Here is a 20,668-nt window from a genome sequence, read left to right on the forward strand (position 1 = left end):
GAAGTATCACAAATGGGTGTTTTCTCAGTGCCAAAACATTTTCGTGAGTAAAATGCCCGGGCTGAAGCATTAACAGCAACCCACTGTGCAATCAGCTCACACACAAACATATATACGCTTGCGTGCAAATATACGATAAATCCAGACGTACAGACTCATACACACTCATGCATCGACTCCCTACTTTTCACCTGTGGGAAGCACCGGGGCCACAAGCCTGCTGAGAAATCATTTCCCGGGCAAGCGAGCGAGGCAATTCCATCCCTGCGAGGAGGAAAAAAGGCTTTTTTTTTAATGGGGAAAAATGGGAGGCAGGGGAAGAGTTAGCTGTAGCAGCCAGGATAATTGATGGCAACTGTTTGGGTACAAGATTAAGATTCATGGGGTAGGGCCACACATGGGGGCTGGAAACTGGTATGTGCTGGGGGCATGAAGGATGTGAGGCAACAATTTGACTGGCCTGCCGGATTAATTGATAGAGTGTCGTCCCTGATGCGGTGTAAAAAAAGAAAAAAACTATCGGAAAGGATTTTGCTCACTCCAAGAATGGGAGCTAAAATGGATACCAACGCCTGGGCCCAAATTGAGAGGGACAGATGGAAAAAGCAAAAGGGATGGAAAGGGGTTAAGAGAAATGCAGTGGAAGCCCAGAGGCAAGAGAAGCAAGGGGGGTGGGGGGGGTCAGTTGTCTATCCTCAGACCTGCTGGAAGAGGGCTTGTGAGGAAAGTATGTGAGCTACACTCTCCCACTCTTCAACAACTACCCTTGAGGAGCCTCTCAGGCGGCAGTGTGCTTTACACACAACTGCCCCAGTGGAGCTGCCCAGTGTCCAGCAATAAAAGATATAGCCCACGAATGAGAGAATGCGAGCATGTGCATGAATTCTAAGCAAGGTATTGTTTCGGGAAAGTGCGTGTAGCTGGGTTTACGTTCCTTGGATACAGATGTATATATGTTTAAACATCATATCACTTTTTCTTTTTTTGTTGAATACCTAGCAGGCCTTCCCTCAGTCACTTTTTTGTTGCTTCATGAAGACAAATAGCTCCCGAAGAGTTCAGAAACAGAATAACTAATGTGTTATATCATGAGGAGTCCCACCCGTGGTGAATATCTGACCCACTGAACTGATTGTGATTTATACCGCAGTGGGAATGGTTGAGAATATAAAAGGGAAGTTGGGCACGACATGTGAGAATGAGAAAGGGATCAAAATTGAGGAGAGATGGATAAATGGGGGTCAAACCTGACAGGAAATGAGAGGAGACTAATGTGGAGTCAGATGTTAAAAGGTTGTCTTTGTAATATTCCATCATCAGTTAGTCTGCGCAGCGTCAATTCCGCCACAGCTTCTGTTAGGAAATGACACCATCTGCATTTGACATTCTTTGGCACCAATGTGCTGGATTTTTTTTTTTTTTTTTTTTTTTTTTTAAGTAATATTGCCTTAAAAAATAGCTACAGTGGCACTCAGTAGGGTGCAACAGTGCCCAACACTCCCCTTTTGTACTCATCATAGATACCATAATCATAGATACCAGCCACTTTAATACGCCAGATTTTGTCATCACTCCCGTGCATTATCACGCTACCTCACTATATCAAAGAATGTGAGAAAAAATTCCTGGATCCCTCCCTTTATCTGGATTCCACACCTCAAGTTGATGGAGGTCTACTCTGAACTGGGACCCATCCTCCAGCCAAGTCTTGTGGAAATCCGCTCAGTAGTTTTTGTGTAATCCTGCTGACAAACCAACAAACAAACAGACAAACGGACACAGGTGGAAACACAACCCCAGATTTGATGCATAGTGTGTGTGTTTGTGCGTGCAGTCGTACTGTTAGTTAAATGTTACTTTCTTTCATTTATCAGTCTCCGCTGTCTGCAGATATAAGGCATGCTGTCCCGTGATTTATGTGGGTGCCCGTGTGAGTCTAAATCACAATAAACCAAATGTTATCTCTAATGGCATCATGGCGCGCGTGTGTGTGTGTTTTACTGATCACCCCCTGAGGTCCAGCGCGGTTTCGTCAGCATGTCGCCAGAAACAGAATAGCTCAAGGCCACCGACAGAGACGCACACATACGCCTGAGTTCTCTCTCTCTCTCGCTCTCTCCTTTTCACACACATCCAACACCGTCACACACACACGCAAGTACGCACACATGCTCACCAATTTTCGGATGCGAGCTGTTCATTTGACCCCATTGCTCAGCCCATCTCCCTTCCCTCTTTAGCGGACTATCGGGGATATGAACCACCTCGGGGGTTTACTGTTTCCACCATTAGCATATAAAGAGCATAAATTTCACCCGTCTTGTGTTAGCAGGAAGCTTCTGCCTCAGTGAGAAAACTAAAAATATATATATATATATGTATATTTGGCATGCCTCTGCCCAAAGCTCAAGGAAGAAGTCAGGTGTTTTGCCATGAAACACAGTAATCACACATATTGCCTTGAACACACGTGCATTCGCTGTTTGCCTGCAGACACAAACACACATGCGCGTCTAAAAACAGGTTCAGTACACAGCACAAACTTAATCATTGTGGAAAATGAAATCCAAACATGTTTTCAGTAAAAACAATCCAGAGCACAGTGTGCTAATAACCCCGTTCCACCATTTATCTTGCCGCGTTCACAGCGTCAGCAGCACCATCAGAGTCAGCTGTGAGCTCCTCGCTGTAGCTGGCCGAGCTCTAAGAGCTCTCAAGCTCGAGAAGTCTAAGTGAGGGAACCAGCTGGCATCTCAGACTTAATCAGGGACCCTTTCCTGGCACGATCGAATCAAAATATTGTTGCAGTGAAATTTCAAGAGGAGAGAGAATACAGCTGCATGACAAGAGGGGTCAACAGTTCCCTCTCCGCTCAACAAGCTGAATGTGTCATGCACCTGTTTTTTTTTTTTGTTTTTTTTGTTTGTTTTTTTTTCCGTCGAGAGGAAAAGATCCGGCCCATTGTAGAGCGGGTTAAACAGATTCAATGATCATCCACCTCACACTAAAACACAGCTCTGAAAACCACATAAACCTTAAAGTACGGTCCGGAATTCGTTGTTTGCTGGAGCAGCAGCCGATTCTATCGCCTAAAAATAATCTTCCTCTGTAATGAGGGCTCTGGAGAAAACGATCAAGGTGCTTTTGGCGCCATTTATCTTTGAAATGCATCATAAATTGTGTGTCTTATTGTCAGCATCTGACTTAACCCAGTTCATTTTGCCCTCCAATGGTTGAAGCTTAATTGGCGTTATGGCGGGGCTATCAGCAGCTGGTGGTCATGCACTCGCGCTCAGGGACGATTGTCCTATTGAGTCGAGAGAAAATGCTTAATACGCATAAATTTGAAACGCTCTGCCCCTCCTCTTCCAATCAGCTCAGCCCGACAGTGAAATCCCTTCTTCTGCTGTCTTCATTTGAGTCTTTTCAGTTATATAGTGGCAGAAAAATAAAGGGGAACTGAGATCTGAAAAGTAAAGTAAAACAGTATGTTGTTTATAACTGCCACCTTTTCCGTTCCAAACAGTGCTCTGGGACCTTAATTTCCTCTGAACAGCTCATTTATGAGTTATGGAAAAGATGACGATTTGAGTTTTGTCTTTTTATCTCAATAATATTGTAATTATTTGAACTCCGAGTTTGTATTTCTTCTCCAAAAACGACATAGTCTCCCTTTATTCCCAGACAGTACATGTATTTGAGTGACTGCTCTTACTTGTGTCCCCATGAGTTCATATGCGTGTGCTCAGAACTGTGCTAGATTTGTTTCCTGTGTAAGATCCAGTTAAACTCTGATGAAACACTGATTCCCACACTTATCATCGTCTTTGCTTCCTTTCCTAAATGTGCTCACTCAAAGCTTCTTAGTTGAGCTCTAATCTTCCCTGTATAAACAGTCTTCGCATAGAAAACAGCTCCATCACTCATCGCCGCCAAGCTGTACGCTCTGTAATTCTACCTAACGAGTTGCAACGGCGACGTACGAAACTATGTGAAACGCCGAAAACGAGGAAGAATCAAACGGATCGGTTGGTTTGCTGATCGGTTTAGATTTCTGCGGATAAAGACCACGTCATGGACGCAATCCCAGCTTGTCTCACCATTGTCGAAGTTTCTCCCACGTCAAGTCCGTCCCCTGCATAGAGGAATAAGTATGCATCGAAAAAGACACACTGAACAACTATTTGCAAATATTTAACTTGACCTGAGACTCATTTTTCATTTAAAAGCCAGAGAGCATTCAAATTGGGCTCCAGTTCAATTATCCAAAACCAATTTAATACATTTATAGGAACAATAGTTCATACTGAATTGTTTACTTGTGTTCTGCGGAGGTAAGCAGAAAACCAAGGGGTCATGCGTGCACATTCAGACACACACATTTATACTGGTCAGTGTCTAGACCTACTGTCAGCAGCACATTCAGTCAAGAAGTAGCAGCTTGAGGATTTGGGGTAATGAGGTATGTGTCAATGTCAGCCAATCACTCCCCTGAGACTCGGAGGGATTTTTCTTGTCTGGAGACCAAATCCTACAGAGATACAGAGAGCAGGGTCGAGAGAGAGACTAACTGGATGGGGCGCAACCTCCATACCTTTTAGGCAGTGGACTGCCCAGCGCTCAGTGCTTTCTCCTGACAGAAATGTGACTCGCCGGACCACTGAGTCAGAAAATGTGTTCAAATAAAGAAGTAAATGAATTTCCAGCTTCAGTTCGGCCACAACAACCAGAGAAACGTTCTCTCCAAACTTCCTATCGCGTATTCTAAAATTGCATATATGTTACACCCTCATTACATATTATTGAGCTTAACGAACGCACTCCTTCTGTTTCGCTAGAGGACGAGGCTTTTTCATTTAATGCTAAGGTATCACTGAGCACTGTGTCACACCTGATACATCAGAAAGCATACGAATAAATGAGAGGTGAGTAAGTTACATAATGCAATTCCGTTCAATACGATGGTGTAATGGAGGGTTTACACACCTCCCACAGGGCACCTATGCATATATTTTCAGAAGCGCAACTTCAGGAGAGGTCAACCCGGTAATGTTTGGGGCCCCCCAAGGAAATTTTGGAAAAGGGGCCCCCGATAGCCACTCATATTGCCACACTTTACTGCACATCGCAATGATGTGTTGTGTTTATGATGATCATTGTCCTTATGATGTGGGTTATTTACAGTGACAATGCTGAAATCAGTTATCAGTTATTATTAGTTATTCATTTACTTTGTTGACATTTATATTTGGGGAGAGTTTGGATATTTGGAAGACTTTGGATTTTTTACATTTGCAGTTGTGGTTTAGATAATTTCTAACATGATGGTGATGCCCCTGGAAAGTTTTGCCCCAACAGACTCTAGAATCACCCCTGTGTGTCTTACATGTGTTGGTAGTGTGTTCTCACAGTTGAAATTGAGAATCTCTGGTACAGGGTAAACTCTGGTACTGACAGAGGGAAAGTGAGTTCATATGTAAAAACCTGATAAGTTTATTAAGTTTTTTTTTCACTTCCCTGTTGTGTTTTTGGCTACCTGACAATTGTAAGATGCATATTTAGTCTCTCTCTATTGCTGTGATTCAATTCAGGGTCTGCATCCTTCGAAGGACCTGGCCTTTGTGGTCTTCGAAGGTGAGTCCTTCAGAGAGACCTTTTTAACCATGTCAACTGTTGTTAAATGGGAAGGTCTAACATTTCCTGGTTGCATCACCAGATGTTTTACCCTTACGTCACGATTTCTGCTGCTCAGGCCCGCGAAAGTGACAATATACGTCAGGCGATGACGCCATTTTCTCTCTTTCTTTCTTCTTTTTCGGGCATGCATAGAATCTTGGGATATGTGAGGCCATGAAGAATAGTAGCGGTGCATCCTCCAAAAAGAGGGAGAAGAAGGCCCCAAATGTGGGCTGCATTAGGAGGATCCTTCAAATTGGGACAGCCTTCGAGCGGTGTTGAGACACAGCATGTATCAGCTCTATTTGCAGCCATTTCGCCAAATGCACTGCTCACACCCATGGAGTGCTTATTAGTAAAATTTGTAATGTATCAGATACATGCAGAGTAGTCAGGTTCGGGCTGCAGGCCGCAGGTGTTTGGGCTGTGCGCACCAGAATGAATGCTAATTTATGCTCGACCATATGGAGACAGCGACAGCATTGTTGGTAGGTGACCAGAGCTCAGAGGGCAGCGAGAGGTTAGCGCTACTGGACTGTGCTGTCATCACGAACACTCGTGTAGTTATTGTTTCTGATGCTTATTAAGCCGCTCAGCAGATGGACAATAATCTGTGCAATGGTTGCCATCAAAAGCAGTGGCTTGTAACTCATACTTAGCCAGCAAAGCTCATCTGGGGGACATTAGGGGACAAAGGACAGCTCAGAACTCAGATGTGGCTCTTTTTATATGCAGCCTGTATGACTGGAAAATGCAGTATTTTCCGTCCTGTGCGAGGCAATGTTCGAGTTCAACTTCTACAAGGTCCTCCTGTTTATTCAAGGCACGTTAGGCAAGCTCAGCTATCGACAGTGTTTACTTATGGAAGTGACATTTGCAACTTTATTTAATTCAGTCAGTTACTGGCTATTGGGATGACCTTTCGCCGGCTTCCCTGGCAGGAGCTTATAAACCTCAGAGACTCGCCGGCTTTATAGACATTCAATAATTGCACAAGGCACTATTGATGAAGTTGTTGTGTGCACCACCTATGAAATGAATTGGCCAAGGAGCAGGAAACCACAGCAGAGCAGCGCCGGTGCAATCTTGATGAGGATATTTATGAAATTAAAATTGATGAAAATGCGGCTCAGGGGCCTTTTTAAGTCTCTTTGCAAAACATATAAACAGCAATTTGTTTTTATGCAAAGAACTCGCTGTTTGCATTCCCTCTATAGCCCACTGTGACGCTGTGATTGTGCGGCAGACAGTGATGGATGCACACTGGTCTCGTCTGGTGGTTGTCTGTGGGAGACACACGGGGGCTGCATGGAAGCCATTTAAAGATGGCTATGAACCCATCTGTCCATCAGAAAGTTTGCGACCGATTTGTGAGAGAAGGATAGATGGATGGAGAGGAGAGAGTGAGTCTCGTTATATATTCTCGGAGGATATGGGGGAAGTATGGCTCTCCACTGTCACACAGGTAGACTTCAAACTTAAAGGAAAAAAGCATATCTATCTATCTATCTATCTATCTATCTATCTATCTATCTATCTATCTATCTATCTATCTATCTATCTATCTATCTATCTATCTATCTATCTATCTATCTAGCTATCTATCTATCTATCTATCTATCTGTCTTGGCATGACAACTTGAATACCTAATTTGGACAGCAGTATTTGTTAATTGTCCAGCCCAGAGTAATCTCATTTTTATGCTTTGATAAGAGAAAAAAGCAGATGTTAGAGCATGGTCCCGACAGAGAAGGAAGGAAAATTAACACAGCAGCACCCTTGACTTCGGCGATGGTCAAAATTAAAGTGTTTCCTTCCCTGGCAATCTGAGCTGGAGGCGAACAACACCAATGACTATGCAGAGGGACTTTACCCAGGAAAGAACACAGTGCCCCTCCGACTGAAGTAGGCGTTACTGTGTCTCTTTTCTAGGTGTGAAATATATGAATATCTGCATAGATCCATGGCAAAAACGATATAGGCCTGTGCAGCTGCAGGTATCGTCGGTAATATCAAAGGTAAATTACAGGCAGAAGTGTGACCAGGCTAAAATGACAACAAAATAAGCTGTATCCATTGCAAATAAGTGCAATGGATATGCAAAGCAACTATGTAACATAAAAACTGCATGTTGTCGATGTCCGAACCCCGAAGAGAGAGAAAATCTGTTAATTCATCTCCGGACCACATAAATTGAGCCGTGCAGACACGCATTTTGCCTCATCGGCTTGTAATCTTTTCATTAATTGCACGTATTGAAAAAATCCTGAATTATTATGATTCATCACCCCAATCCATCACTCCTGGGAAGAAATTCCCCGCAAACAAATTAAATCAATTTAGTCACAGGGGCAGAGATACGATATATGTGGAGCAGAGGGACTGAATCTCATTCTGAATTCTCTACTTTAAGTGTGCCGGGGAGTGAAATCCATCAAACAGATAAGATGGATTCTTTTTTATAGAACAGTAGTAAGTTTAACAACAATATGAAGATTCATCTGTTTTCGCAATCTGTTCCTGCATCATAGGCAGTATGTTAAACAGTCAATGGCGACTCGCTGTCTTGGAGCATGCCGTCCTGGGTAGGCAGACAACACCAATATAAAGGACAGAGACTGTGCTTTATACAACCTTCACGGTGATACCCGGGCTGAGATGTAACATATTGAGCATGAAGACGAATGGATTCGATCGTGCAGTGAGAAGTGGGGGGGGTGGGGAATACATCCTGAAGTCTATCATCTACAGCCTGCCCACACATACGTGCACATCCATGCAGACATATCACCAGCCGTAATCGCCAAGCTTTTGCGGTAAACCTGCAACAGTTCACACCTCCTTTATATACCCTCCACACAGCACAGATGGTTTTGTTGTGGTTCACTTGGCAGTCAGCACCATCTCAGGCTCACGCAGCGCTATAGGATTTCATAGTGTTTCATTAGAAATAGCATGTGAAAAAAAAAAGAAAATGTGTAGATTTCACATAGGTCCGGTGAGGTTTCAAAAGTTAGCTGGCTCACTGAAGGCATGCTCGAGGAAGCAAGTGGGTTAAAAAAAAAAAAAAAAAAGAAGTAAATTTCACCACACATCACACGCCACAATGTCCCTTTCCTCTGATCTCGGCGCCCTGCCCCAAGGGTGCAATAACAGTTTATTACACCTATCCTCACTTTATGACCCCCCCCACCTACCCTCCACCTCGCTCCCCTCAAGCCCACGCTAACTGTTATTGAAAACACCCAGGTCTGCCATATATCATTCCTGAGCAGCACGTTATGCTATGTGCAACCTAGCTAATCACCGCTGGCTCGTGCGGCCACATCGGGGTAGTTCCACTTATCTAATATCAGCTTAGATGTGGAAGTGTTTAAACACAATCCCATTTGTCTTTATAGCGCTGTGTTACCCTGAGGCCGAATTCCTCCGTCTTCCATATGTATCTGCGGTGTAACGGTTGGGAGTAAATAGGAAATAGAATTGAAAGATTTTGCCCGTGTGGAGGAAAAAGGGTAAATTAGTTTGGCCTAGTTTATTGCTAGCCACGAGGGTAGATTGCAAACGTTCAGGTTATATTGAACAGAGAGCACAGTATAGGGTGTGTAAGGGATCTTGGATTAAAATGCAAAGCGTCAGTGAAGATCTCTCAGGGTAGAGGTGTTCGGAAAGAGAGGTAACAGCTCAAGGGTGACAGTGTGACAAGGCCCAGGGAAGGACCTGCCACCCCTCTGTCGCACTGATGGCGCCTCTGTCATCAAGAGGGTGCAGGCAGGAGAAACCACACTGCCGTGGCAATACAAATGAAACCAAATTATAATGCTTCAAAAGAACAAACGTCAGTGTGTCCATGAGTTGGCAGCAATTCAGCGGCTTTACAAAATACCCCTGAAAAAAACAGCGAGGGCTTGTAAAGCGGAGAAGGTGGCTTGTGGTTTAAATCAAAAAGAGGGTTGCTGAAAATCAATGAAGCCTTCCACAAAACCTCAACGAGAAACAAGTGAAAAGGTCCAGGGGCTTGCTGGCTATTGTTTTGGATTGTACGCAAGGAAGCTAGGACTTTCGGATTATGTGCTTTCTTTTTCTTGCTCTGTGTCTCTTTGTATCTGTGTGTGAGCTTCACGCCAGACTGAGCACTGCAACAGCTGATTGGGCAGATGGCTAGTGTCGTCATTCGAGGGGGGCAAGGTGTTGGATGGGTGGAATCGGGTCTGTCTAATTACTTGTCAAGTGAGCAGCCCAGCTAGCCGCTAAAGAGCACTCATGTGATACGTGTGCCCCCGAGGGGTGACGCGAGGTGGGCTTGGGGTGCACTGGGGTCCAGTGACTTGCTAGTCTTACATGACCAGGCCCACTGAGCATGTGCTGCGGCTCTGTGTCCATGCGTGTCATATGCTGGTGTGCCACGAGTCTGGTAAACACACATATTGTGTATCAGATCTCTGTTTCCATAATGTAGTTGCCTGTTTTTAGTTTGTTAAATAAAGCAACATTTGGAATGCACCTGCTATTCTTGTTGGTACCTTCGGACCTTATCAAGGTGACCAGTGCTGCAACATTTATGATCAAAGTTCAAGCTGTTGGAAAACAAAGTGGGACCCTATGTGTTTGTTTGCTTTCTGAAAGGTTTGCAAGGTAGTTGACTATTAGGTGTCATTCCCAAGTCATCAACTACTGACACTTTGGGTTGGTAGGTCAGTCAGCTATCTTACAAACCGGACCAGTCAGGCTTTTATCTAAAATAACTGTCTTAATGCATTCTTATCTCTCTGTCGATTATTTCTCTAGTATGCGCTGGCACAGAGAACAAGCTGAGCACGCTGTCGGACCTGGAGCAGCAGTACCGGACCCTGAGGAAGTACTACGAGAACTGCGAAGTTGTCATGGGCAACCTCGAGATCACAAGCATTGACCGCAGCCGGGACCTCACCTTCCTCAGAGTAAGGACGCTAAAAAATTATATAAATAAGTTAATTTTGCTTCCTGTTTGGTGCCTAAAATGGGGTGATTCAATGTGCACTACATATGTAAAAAGCTGAAGTTACATGTCAGTTGTCAGGTAAAAAACTTGGTTGGTAAAAAACATTTCAAATGTACCAAACAAACATCCAGATCTTACATTGTTTATAAAAGTAATTGTCTAAGTAGTCTGAGTAAGAATTTAAGTCTGTGAACTTTTGCATCGCTGTCCTCTCATTTGACCTCGAATGTCCTCTGCTCAGATCCTTCTCAACCAATCAGCAGCCAGATTAGTGTCCACATAGCCATTGATAAGAAGTGAGGAAAGTTTTTTTTCCCCTATCAGGGGTAATCAGACTTCCTCTCGTCTAACAGAGAGTCTAACTGATTGAATGCTCATACCACTGCGGTCTGAAGCAAAGAATAATCAGAATCCAAATAGCATGATCTGGCTTATCTCCCTTTTGATGAAACATGATTCACAGCCGGAGAAGGAAAAAGTACAGTGGCATTGGACATCAATTCCTACCTTTCATAAATTGTTCAGATACTAATGAGCAATTTTTAAAATCCTCTTATTTCTAAACCAAAAATGTGAGCAACTGATTCAGGCTATCTGAGAGAAGAACATTTAAACAGCATGTCTAGCTCTTTCGATTGGCAGCAGTTGAACGAAGTAAATCAGGGGTTCATCAGCTACATTTGTCTTTGGAGGGGCCCACCTTTCAATTAAAGAATTTATTTGGGCCTCAATTATTGTCTAATATTTTCACCTTATTTTTTTCTTTTACAAAATGTGTTATTTCTTTAGCTTATATCAATGTGAATTTCCACATAAATACATAATAGAAAATACTGACAATGCTGTGCTTGACACCTTTCCCCTAAGTTTAGCTACCAATAATTTGGTCGTTAACTCAACAAAAAACTTAACATTGGACCTCGCGAGTTGCTTGCTCATGCGATCTTACAAATCCATGTCTCTTGGATTCAAGTTTTGCCCTTGTGTCTAAACAGCTCTTGATCGATCAAGCGTTCAATTGGAATCCTGTGAGGAAATATGGGCATCTACGGGCGTGGTTAAGCTGTGACAACCAATGAAAGAAGCGACTGTTTGTTTGATGCTGGCATAGATTTGGATATACCTTAGCTGAATCAGAACCAGAGAATATTTCTTCATTGGCAGAAGAGCAAAGATAAGATGTTTTTGCACTTCTCTTGACTCTTGCCTCCCGCGGCTGGTCTTATGATTGACGTCGGCCCGTCGCGGACATGATAGATTTTTTGACAGCCCAGTTTCCGTGTAACTAATCATCTGGCGCAACAGGTCACAGCTTTGGCCATGGAAAATACACCCAAGTGACACCTCGTGTGCCCTATAGACAATTGTATTGATTCTCCAACGACTCTGGGGTTACCTTCCACAGTCTGGCTGATGCACTGCTGCAGGGTATGGCCAGCATTGGAGCCAGGTAGTTTGATGGTAGGTCTGTTGAATAGAGTTGAAGCTAACATGCACATTGCTTGCTTTTTTAATGGCACAGGGGATTAAATCTCCCCCCCAAAATGACACCAAGTCATTTCCCGGAAAGGTCTTCATGACCGAAGGGTCAAACTTTAATAATAAATTAATACAGAGGTGGAAATATATGTATATAAAATATATGCAGGAATCACTCTTTTTCATTGAAACCCATTGAGTAGGCCAAGAGAGGGTGGAGTCGGGCGTATAATTCGATTTGGCATGAATTATGCACTTTTTGGTTTATTGCCAGAGGCTGGCAACTAATTGATGATCTATCCCAGGGTAGACTGGGCCTCTGGTGTTTTGACTAATGCTAGATGCACGCGTTTTCTGAAATCAATATTTTGCCAACCAGACGGGACACTTAGGCAGGTCGAATGGGTTGATGATGACTTTAGTAACTGACTGAGAGGAGGCTCTGATGCTGAGGAGGTATATGTGGTTTGGGTGAGGGAGCTGCTCATTTCCACTCTGGCGTCATGGACACAAACATTCACACACAAACACAGTGTCAGGTGATGACATGCCCAAGCCCCTCAGGGTCCAGAGCAGTAATAATGTGGTAATGAGCAAGAGGTCAAACGGAAGCAAGACAAGTTACTGTAGTGAAATTTGAAGAGAAAATAAGGCTGGTTTTTTTTGTGTGAAATCAGCTGTTACCTTTGACCTTTATTGGCCCTCCACTTCTCAAGAACATCACCCCAGACCATTCAGAATGTGCACCGCACTGCTAACGCCATCCGACTCCAAGTGATTCCAATCTATCTGGGGGGCTGGGGAGCTCCCCTGGTGTTATTCCAAAGTGCTGACTACATTAATGGGCCAGTATTGCTGTTGAATGAACTTGGCTACGGAGGCTTTGCAAGGAAGGTGGCCCACCAGCAATGCATGCTGTGTTTTCATATCATGCCTGCTTACGGCTATGATTTAAAGTTGGTATGATGAAAACAATTTTTTTGCATCAGGTAAAAAGCAATGGAACAGCCCGTGTCCTCTTGTGTGTTTACTTTGCATGGAGATCAAGATTGATCAAAGCAGCCAAATAAAACTGAGTCGTTAAGTGTTCTGCGTGGTGCGGAGAGAAACTGACAATACCCCCCACGACGCAAAACAAAAACAAGATGATATTAAGAAAGAGGGAGCGATGGATGGTAATGTGCTACCATTAGACCCCTGCAGAGGTAATAGGCCCCACTGACTCAGATGAAGAAAGATGGAGACACGGTTCAATAACCAAGTGTGATTGTTGTGCAGTTGCACAGAACCAGATTTTTGCTTTACATTCACACTCAGAGTTGTTGTTTTTTTGTTTTTTCGCTTGCTTTTGACAAGGTCTCATCCGCACAAGCTAATATTACACAAAAGCAATTCTTCACAGGTTGAGGTTAAAGAGGCCTCCAACTGAAACCCGTACCTGCCTGCTTCTACGTTATGCCACCACACATTTTTTTTTTTTTTTTTTTAACAAAAGGGCTCCCTGTGGCGCCAACTTGCCAGGTTCCTCCACCTCTCCGCGGTTGGCAATTAACATGGGCTAATTGAAGATGCTAATTAGGAACACAGGGTGCCAAACAGCAAGGGAGCAAGAGGGCAGGGTGCAGCGTGTATTTTTAGGGGGGTATTATTATTATTATGATAAAACACATTAATAACACAGTTCCCCGGGGAGGGAGAAAAAAACTTCACCTTGAGGTGGGGGAGGAGGGGAAGGAGTGAAGAAGAAAAAGAACCATTGTGCGGCAGCTTACCACACAACCTGTCTCTGGGAGGTGATGGAAACTGATGCCTGTGCATTGGGCTCCTTCTTTTCAAGATAGCCAAGAGATTGATGGCTGCCTCCCAAAGCCCCTCAAACAGCTTTAGCAGTAAATAGAGTCCATCTTCCAAACTGCCTCCACGACAGATGAATCAACGCTCGCACCGTGATTAATAACTGCATTCCAGCACTGAGGTTTTCTCCCCACTCCTCTGATATGCACATTCAAAACCTAAGAGCCTGGGTTTGCAGGGCTCTACCCACACATTCTCGCAATTTAAATCACTCCTAAATCCATATATCCTTTGAACCCTTTCTCTCACATTATAAGCAGAACATACATTTGCAAATTGAATGCACGCACATTGCCAAATCGAAATGACCCGCTCAACATATTGAGACATTTTTTTTTTTTTATTATAATTTTTTTTCTGAATGGGACACAGAGGAAAAGCAAACACGCGCTCTCTCTTCTCCCCTCTCGTCGCTTTCTCCCGCGCACTCATAAACGGGATCTGTGATTATGAAATATTAATTTTTCCCTCTCCTCCCCTCTTCCCAGTCTCAGTAGGAACTCGCAGCCACACAGCCAGATTAGATTGTTTGTCTTGCCAATGCAGCCATTAGTAAACATGTAATTTTCCCCTTAATATTAATGTGGTGATCAGATTGCCTCTCAGCCTAGCGCCATTCACTGACTCCCCACCTCTGTCCCCGCGGTTGCGAGTGAATTACGGAATTATCATTTACAAATAATGTTTAAAATTTCCAACAGACCTTGTGTTAAAAGTGTAAGAGGAGCTGGGCAGAAAAAGAAGATGAAGCCAAGGATCCGGGCGATCCTTGTGTTGCATTTACAAAACTCCTTCTTTTATTTTCTATAACATGTTATGCCTCACAATATACTTGCTTTATTTCCTGTCATTCCCCCCCCCCAAGTCATAAGTTATTGATTGAGAAAAAAATGAGTTCCTTTAGATATAATAGAGTCTAGTTCAACACAACCACAACCTATATCCTGAGGCAAACAACTAAAATAGTAAACACAACAAAAGATAGCCTAAAATATATATAAGGAGGTACTTATTGCAGGAATGAAGAGCACTGTGCAGGCCTTTGTATTTATATCGATTCATTGTTCGTGACTCACGCCATAACGCCTATGTTCTAGAGGAGGCTTGTTGGAGTGGTGGTCTGTTAATGTGGTCCTCAGTGACACTTGTGTGAAGTGTTCCCTTGACCCTTTGCTTGTTAAAAAAAAATGCCTGTCATAGTGACACAAACCAGATGGATACCACTGTCGAGCACCAGTGAGCAGAAACAGGAGGGTGACTAGAGATATAAATATCTGCTTACTTAAAGCTGTAATCTGTAACTATTTTTTGTTTATATTTGCTAAAACTGTCATTATGATCTGACAGTAGAATGAGATACAGGTCAGCTGTGTAAAAATCCACTGTCTGTGGCTCCACCCAGAGGTTGTAATTTGTTTTGCAAGAATCCACAGCTCCCGATCAACACAACCAATCAGAGCCAAGGGGAGTGTCTGAGAAGTGTCAGTCACTCTTATGCATATGCTGCTAGCAGCCCCCCTTCCTCGCACAGGCACAGTGCCTGCTCCTACCTGGTCAGATACAGTCAAGCTCATAATGTAAACAGTGGTGGAGAACAGACAACAACAGAGCTGAAGAAAGACCCACCATTGCCCATGTCAAAGAGAAGAAATAAGAAGACTGATGAAAACAAGCAGTATAAAAAGAAAGAATTGCACTGAGCCAGAAAGAAGCCAGGGATAAATATCTGAGCGTCATTTCAGAGGTGGAGGGATTTGTAAGGAGACGCAGAGTTAGGGGCTTTTCTGCTGGATAAGTAAGGACCCCTGCTTGATGTATGTTTCATTCTAGGTTTTAACCACAAGGCTATGGTGGCAGCGGTTACAATAATACTCGCAATAGCGCAGATGGCCATACGATGTTGCAGTTGAGCTACGTAGCTTGTTGCTAAATCTAGCTTGCTAGCTTGTTTGCTAACTTTGGTGTTTAGGTCAGTCTGTTTGGCTACTGGTTAGCAAAAGTGTCTTTCAAGTGACCGGGCACTATAATGTTTGTTTGTGTTCAGTACGCTCTGAAGTGGTTGAATTGGTTTACAGAAATAACGTTACTCTTGCTTCAGAAAGGCAGCATGGCATTGCACCAGGTATGTGGTAACTCCGTCTAACACAATGTGTGGAATATTGTTTGTTACTCGGGATATCTACAGTGATCTGCATGAGGCACTCGTCATTGTAATTTAGTTATATAAGTCAGAAACAACAGGGCTTATGTTGTTGTTGTTATTTTGAACACCCCATCTTGGTTATCTGGCATCCGTTTGTTACCGTGGTTACAAGCCTGCTGCAGCACAGTGCAGAGGAAGAAGGAAGGACCTGGGAGCTGCGGTCATTCAAATTTTCAGACTAAGTCACTTTTTCCTCCAAAATCCAGACTGCAGCTTTATAGTAGTATATGTAATTTTGGGGAAGATATTTTAATCAGAAAAGAACTTTTCATGACTGAATAAACAAACTGACCTTCAAGGGCAATGCAGTTTCATCCTGTTTGACTTTGTTTATATGTGGCGGACCCTGCCATCCTTTGTAGCTTCAAAGAGTGCTGTTCAATTGGGTCTGAGGAGCAGCTTTTTACTTGGCAGAGAACTTTCACTTCCCTTGACCTTTTTCATTGTGCTGTCACTCTCCCCCCCCCCCCCCCCAAAAAAAAAATATCATCCCTTACTCATCCCAGAGAGACCAGCCAGAGGTGTTGCCCTCTCTAATTTTCCAATGGCACAAGCGAGAGTGGCTCAGAGAGAGGAAATGTAGGCAGCACAAGTGTCCTCCCTCTCTGTACTTTGGGTCCCAGTAGTGTTTGACTTGCTGGAGTGAAAGGATGGGTTGGGTTAGGTGTGAGCAAACGCCTTGCTTAAGGGAATCATCTGTTCGAAGAAATAAAAGGTCTTTGAAATAAGCATTAGGAGCCTTGAATGCCTCTGTAAGCGCACAGGGGCCAAGCTGTATACTTTGAGTTGGTCTGACCTGAGCAGGTTCTCTGTGCTGTATTGTTAATATTAACCTTCGGGGTCATGATCACATTTTTCCCATGCAGAGACAGAATTATTACGCAACAAAGGTTCACAGCGAGTTCGCCAGTGTTGCCAAAGCAGAGGTTTCATAAAGGAGGTTTGAAATTCAAAAATGCAAAATTTTGACTCCAAGACACCAGAAGTTCTGCATCCCCCCACCATGTGTGTTTCGTAAAAAAAAAAAAAGTCGTTCTACATGTATTAGTTAGCTGGAAACTGCTGGAACAAACAGCAGCAGTTTATGCCGATCTCCTGCATCGCTTTAAGTTGTTAAAGCACAAGTTCGCCTTGCCAGAGGAGGTGGACTGACCATCTGGGTCTGTGAGCAACCACTGTCTGAACATCGTACTGAGGCACGACCAGCTGGCACTTCTGTTGGCTGCGTGTGTGTGTGGGGTTGGGGGGGAGGAGTGTGTGGCAGAGTTGCAAATTCACGACAAATCACAAGTTTTATTTTGATATACTCATTCGAGCTGTAGCCGAGCTTCCGATGACAGTCACAATTTATGAACCAGCAATCAGCCTGAGTCGGCCTAACAAATTAACATTATCCTGCCTTCAGGTGCCTGTCGGAAATATATCAGAGTAACAATTTATGCGCGCGGGGACGATAAAAGGAAAAATACAGGTGATGATTATGTCATGTGCTGATTGTAAAGTGTAAATCAGCGCTGGTAAAACATAAAAATACGACATGATACAGATCAACCACCTCAGCATACACTGGCTAGTCATTCATTGAGGAGGAGATTGACTTTTTTTTTTATAAAGTTCTTATAAAGCCTTAAAGAATGTTTAAACAATATAGCAGCAATAACTAATACTGCTCCCATCTATTATTATCTAATGGTTAAATCACATGCTGCTTACTGTAGGTGGAACTTGCACATAAAGTTTTTCACTTCCTATTTCCCATCGCATTTGAAAGCACCATCTATTCCTGCACTCTGTCCCCGTCTTCTGACATCTTCCTTCATACTTCTTCTTGACTGGCATATTTGTCCCTCAGGCACCATCGGTGCCCTCCCCAGCTTCCTAATTGTTGATGCACTGTTAGATGAGTGCAGATTACGTTGGCCCCCTGCTCCTCAGCAAACTCCTTCAATATTAATGAAGACTGATGAAGTGCGAGGGAGCCCCTGTCTTTCAGGCCCGACCTAGATTGGATTGACAATTGCAATTAGCGTCCCCTCAAGTTCATTTCCATCACTTTAATTTGACATGAAGAAGGACAGTGCCGGGTGGGAAGTGAGACCATTGAGAGGGAGCGAGAAAAATCCTGAGGAGAAAGGTTAGAGAGGGAAAATGGGGTGAAAGAGTTTGACCAGGAACTAGTTTGGGAGCGTGGGGGGGAAGAAGTGCGCCTTGGCGGACACAAAGGAAATTGGAGAGTCCCTGGTAATCTCTTCCTCGCTGATATCTGAAGTGATTTTCTGCAGCTTACTTTTTACATTTCTTGCCTCTCGCTATGTAAAGTGGAAGCCAGAGAGAAGTCCCGGTCAAATCCGCCCAAAGACCTTTGAGTCAGGTTGTGATCTCCATCCTCTGCTGTCTACTATGAAGCCATATAGATATTTTTTTCAGTCTTCGCCCTAAGTATTTCAGTATTTCTTCTCTCACCTGCAAACAGTCCCCGAAAGGGATTGCTTGTCAGTGCATGTGTGAGTAAGAAACAGAGTGTGGGAGATACCGGGGACAGCGGTGCCTGAAAATTAATGATTCTCCATCCTTTTGGCAGGCAAAAGGAGAAATGGATGATAGGCAAAGGTTGATGTTCTGTCATGCTTGTGTGCATTTCTATACATTTATATTAATGTGCGTGGATGCCTATATGTGTGGGACTGTGGGTCCATTATTGTAACTGATGTGAATGGAAATCTGACACCAGAAAACTTTCTCTTTGCCATTTGACATTCATCTGCTCGTCTTCGAATTGACTCGGGCCGTTGGTTGTATTTGTGTGTGTGTGTGTGTGTGTGTGTGTGTGTGTGTGTGTGTGTGTGTGTGTGTGTGTGTGTGTTGTGTAATCATACACAGGGTTAAAACCTCCCTGTTTGACTGACAGATACATTTTCTTCTTCCCCGTCCCTCCGTCGGTCAGCCCACATCATTATCTTCCCATCTTCTTTGAAATGATCTGGACTGATAGAGCAACAGAATGAGAATAACAGAAATGGAGAGGTCAAATGTCCGTGTGTTTGGCAAAAAAGAGAGAAAACGTTCCTCTTAAATAAGCCAGTACACACTTACCATTTGAATTGACCTGCACTGTGCAGGACAATGAGAGAAAATCATCAAAATAGACACATATCAAACACGGCAGCTGCGCTTACCTGTTTCGTTATGATACTTACTGTAAGAAAGGAAGTCTGTGCTGGAACACCGAGGGCCGAATACTGCTCCTGCTCTACCCTCGATTTGTTGAAACTTACAAGCTTATTCAGCATTTTGTCACCATGGATGCACACTAGAAGAAATAAAATCGCAATCGTCTCAATCTGCAAGTTTTTTATTCTGTAATCATGAGATAGTCATTTTTGTGATCAGTTGCACTCGATAGGTGTTGGGACACCCCAGTGGCTTACCTGTTCGAGCACCCGCACCTTGTAATGAAGTCCTGTCCGTGTAGGGTCTGGGTTCAATTCCAGCTCAGGGCCTTCTTGCTGCATGTCATTTCCTCTTTCTCACTCCCCGCTTTTCCCATCCTCCTTCGGCTGTCGCGGTCAAAAAAGGCTTGTCCGTGTTGTGAGTTAGCTATCACCAAGTAACAGCAGAATTTCCCTACTGAAAGGCCTGATTCCAGCAAATGGTTGGAACTGGGACTGTGCAAAGACCAAAAAAGAGACCAAAGTGTGCCAGTCGGGGATCTACAAACATGGACACGTTAAATTGTTTGTATTTTAAGAATTCTACTTGACTGTGTTTTATCAACAATGGTAGATTGTGATCATTTCCCAGTCATGTCCTGTAGCAGCATGTGCTCTCTCCTAATGCGTCAAATACAGCAGCTTCGTCAGTGATCCAAAAACCGCATCTGTCATAATAAATTAACTGTATGTCAGCAAGCTTAATTACTAAAGTCTAACCAGACTTTGTATATTACCTGTAATAACTACCTTGACCCTGGAGCCCTTCATGTGCAGAACTGGCTCTAGAGGGGTAGGTAGAGGGTCAGACTTGCACCTAAAGGAGACATTTTATGTTCATTACTTTATTTTGGATTACTACAAGAAAAGGTTTATATGCTTTAATACCCAAAAAAACCCTCCATTTTCACAGACTGTTCAGTGCTGCAGCATTGTCTTCCCCTCTGTCTGAAACGCATGAATGTAAATGATTGTTATTATTTTTATAAATTCATTTTTGCTTTGGATTGATGTACACATGAAAAGTAAAAACTCTTAAACTCTCAAACAGTAATTTAGCGACAGACCTGCAGTCACTGACCCCTGTTGCAAACCCAGGGCGTAGAAACAACAAATTTTAACTACGCAGATGACCATACAAAGTAACCCAGGCACCCTCAGGTGGCAAAATTTACATCATGAGCCCTTTCATATATCTGCGGTTGTAGAAAAACTAATTTTGACTTAAGTCATGCGAGGACTACACACCTGCTCTGGGGCTTTAG

General features: G+C 43.5%; 1 protein-coding gene across 1 annotated transcript in view; it reads left to right on the forward strand.

Annotated features, from left to right (window-relative positions):
- LOC119025841 (receptor tyrosine-protein kinase erbB-4-like) overlaps nt 1-20,668 on the forward strand; it is a 338,953-nt gene that overhangs the window by 151,638 nt on the left and 166,647 nt on the right. The window contains exon 5 of the mRNA XM_037109810.1: nt 10,466-10,617. Within this exon, the coding sequence (XP_036965705.1) occupies nt 10,466-10,617 (152 nt within the window). The remainder of the gene's footprint in view (nt 1-10,465; nt 10,618-20,668) is intronic.

This window comes from Acanthopagrus latus, chromosome 9 (genome assembly GCF_904848185.1).
Source record: "Acanthopagrus latus isolate v.2019 chromosome 9, fAcaLat1.1, whole genome shotgun sequence".
NCBI classification, from domain to species: domain Eukaryota; kingdom Metazoa; phylum Chordata; class Actinopteri; order Spariformes; family Sparidae; genus Acanthopagrus; species Acanthopagrus latus.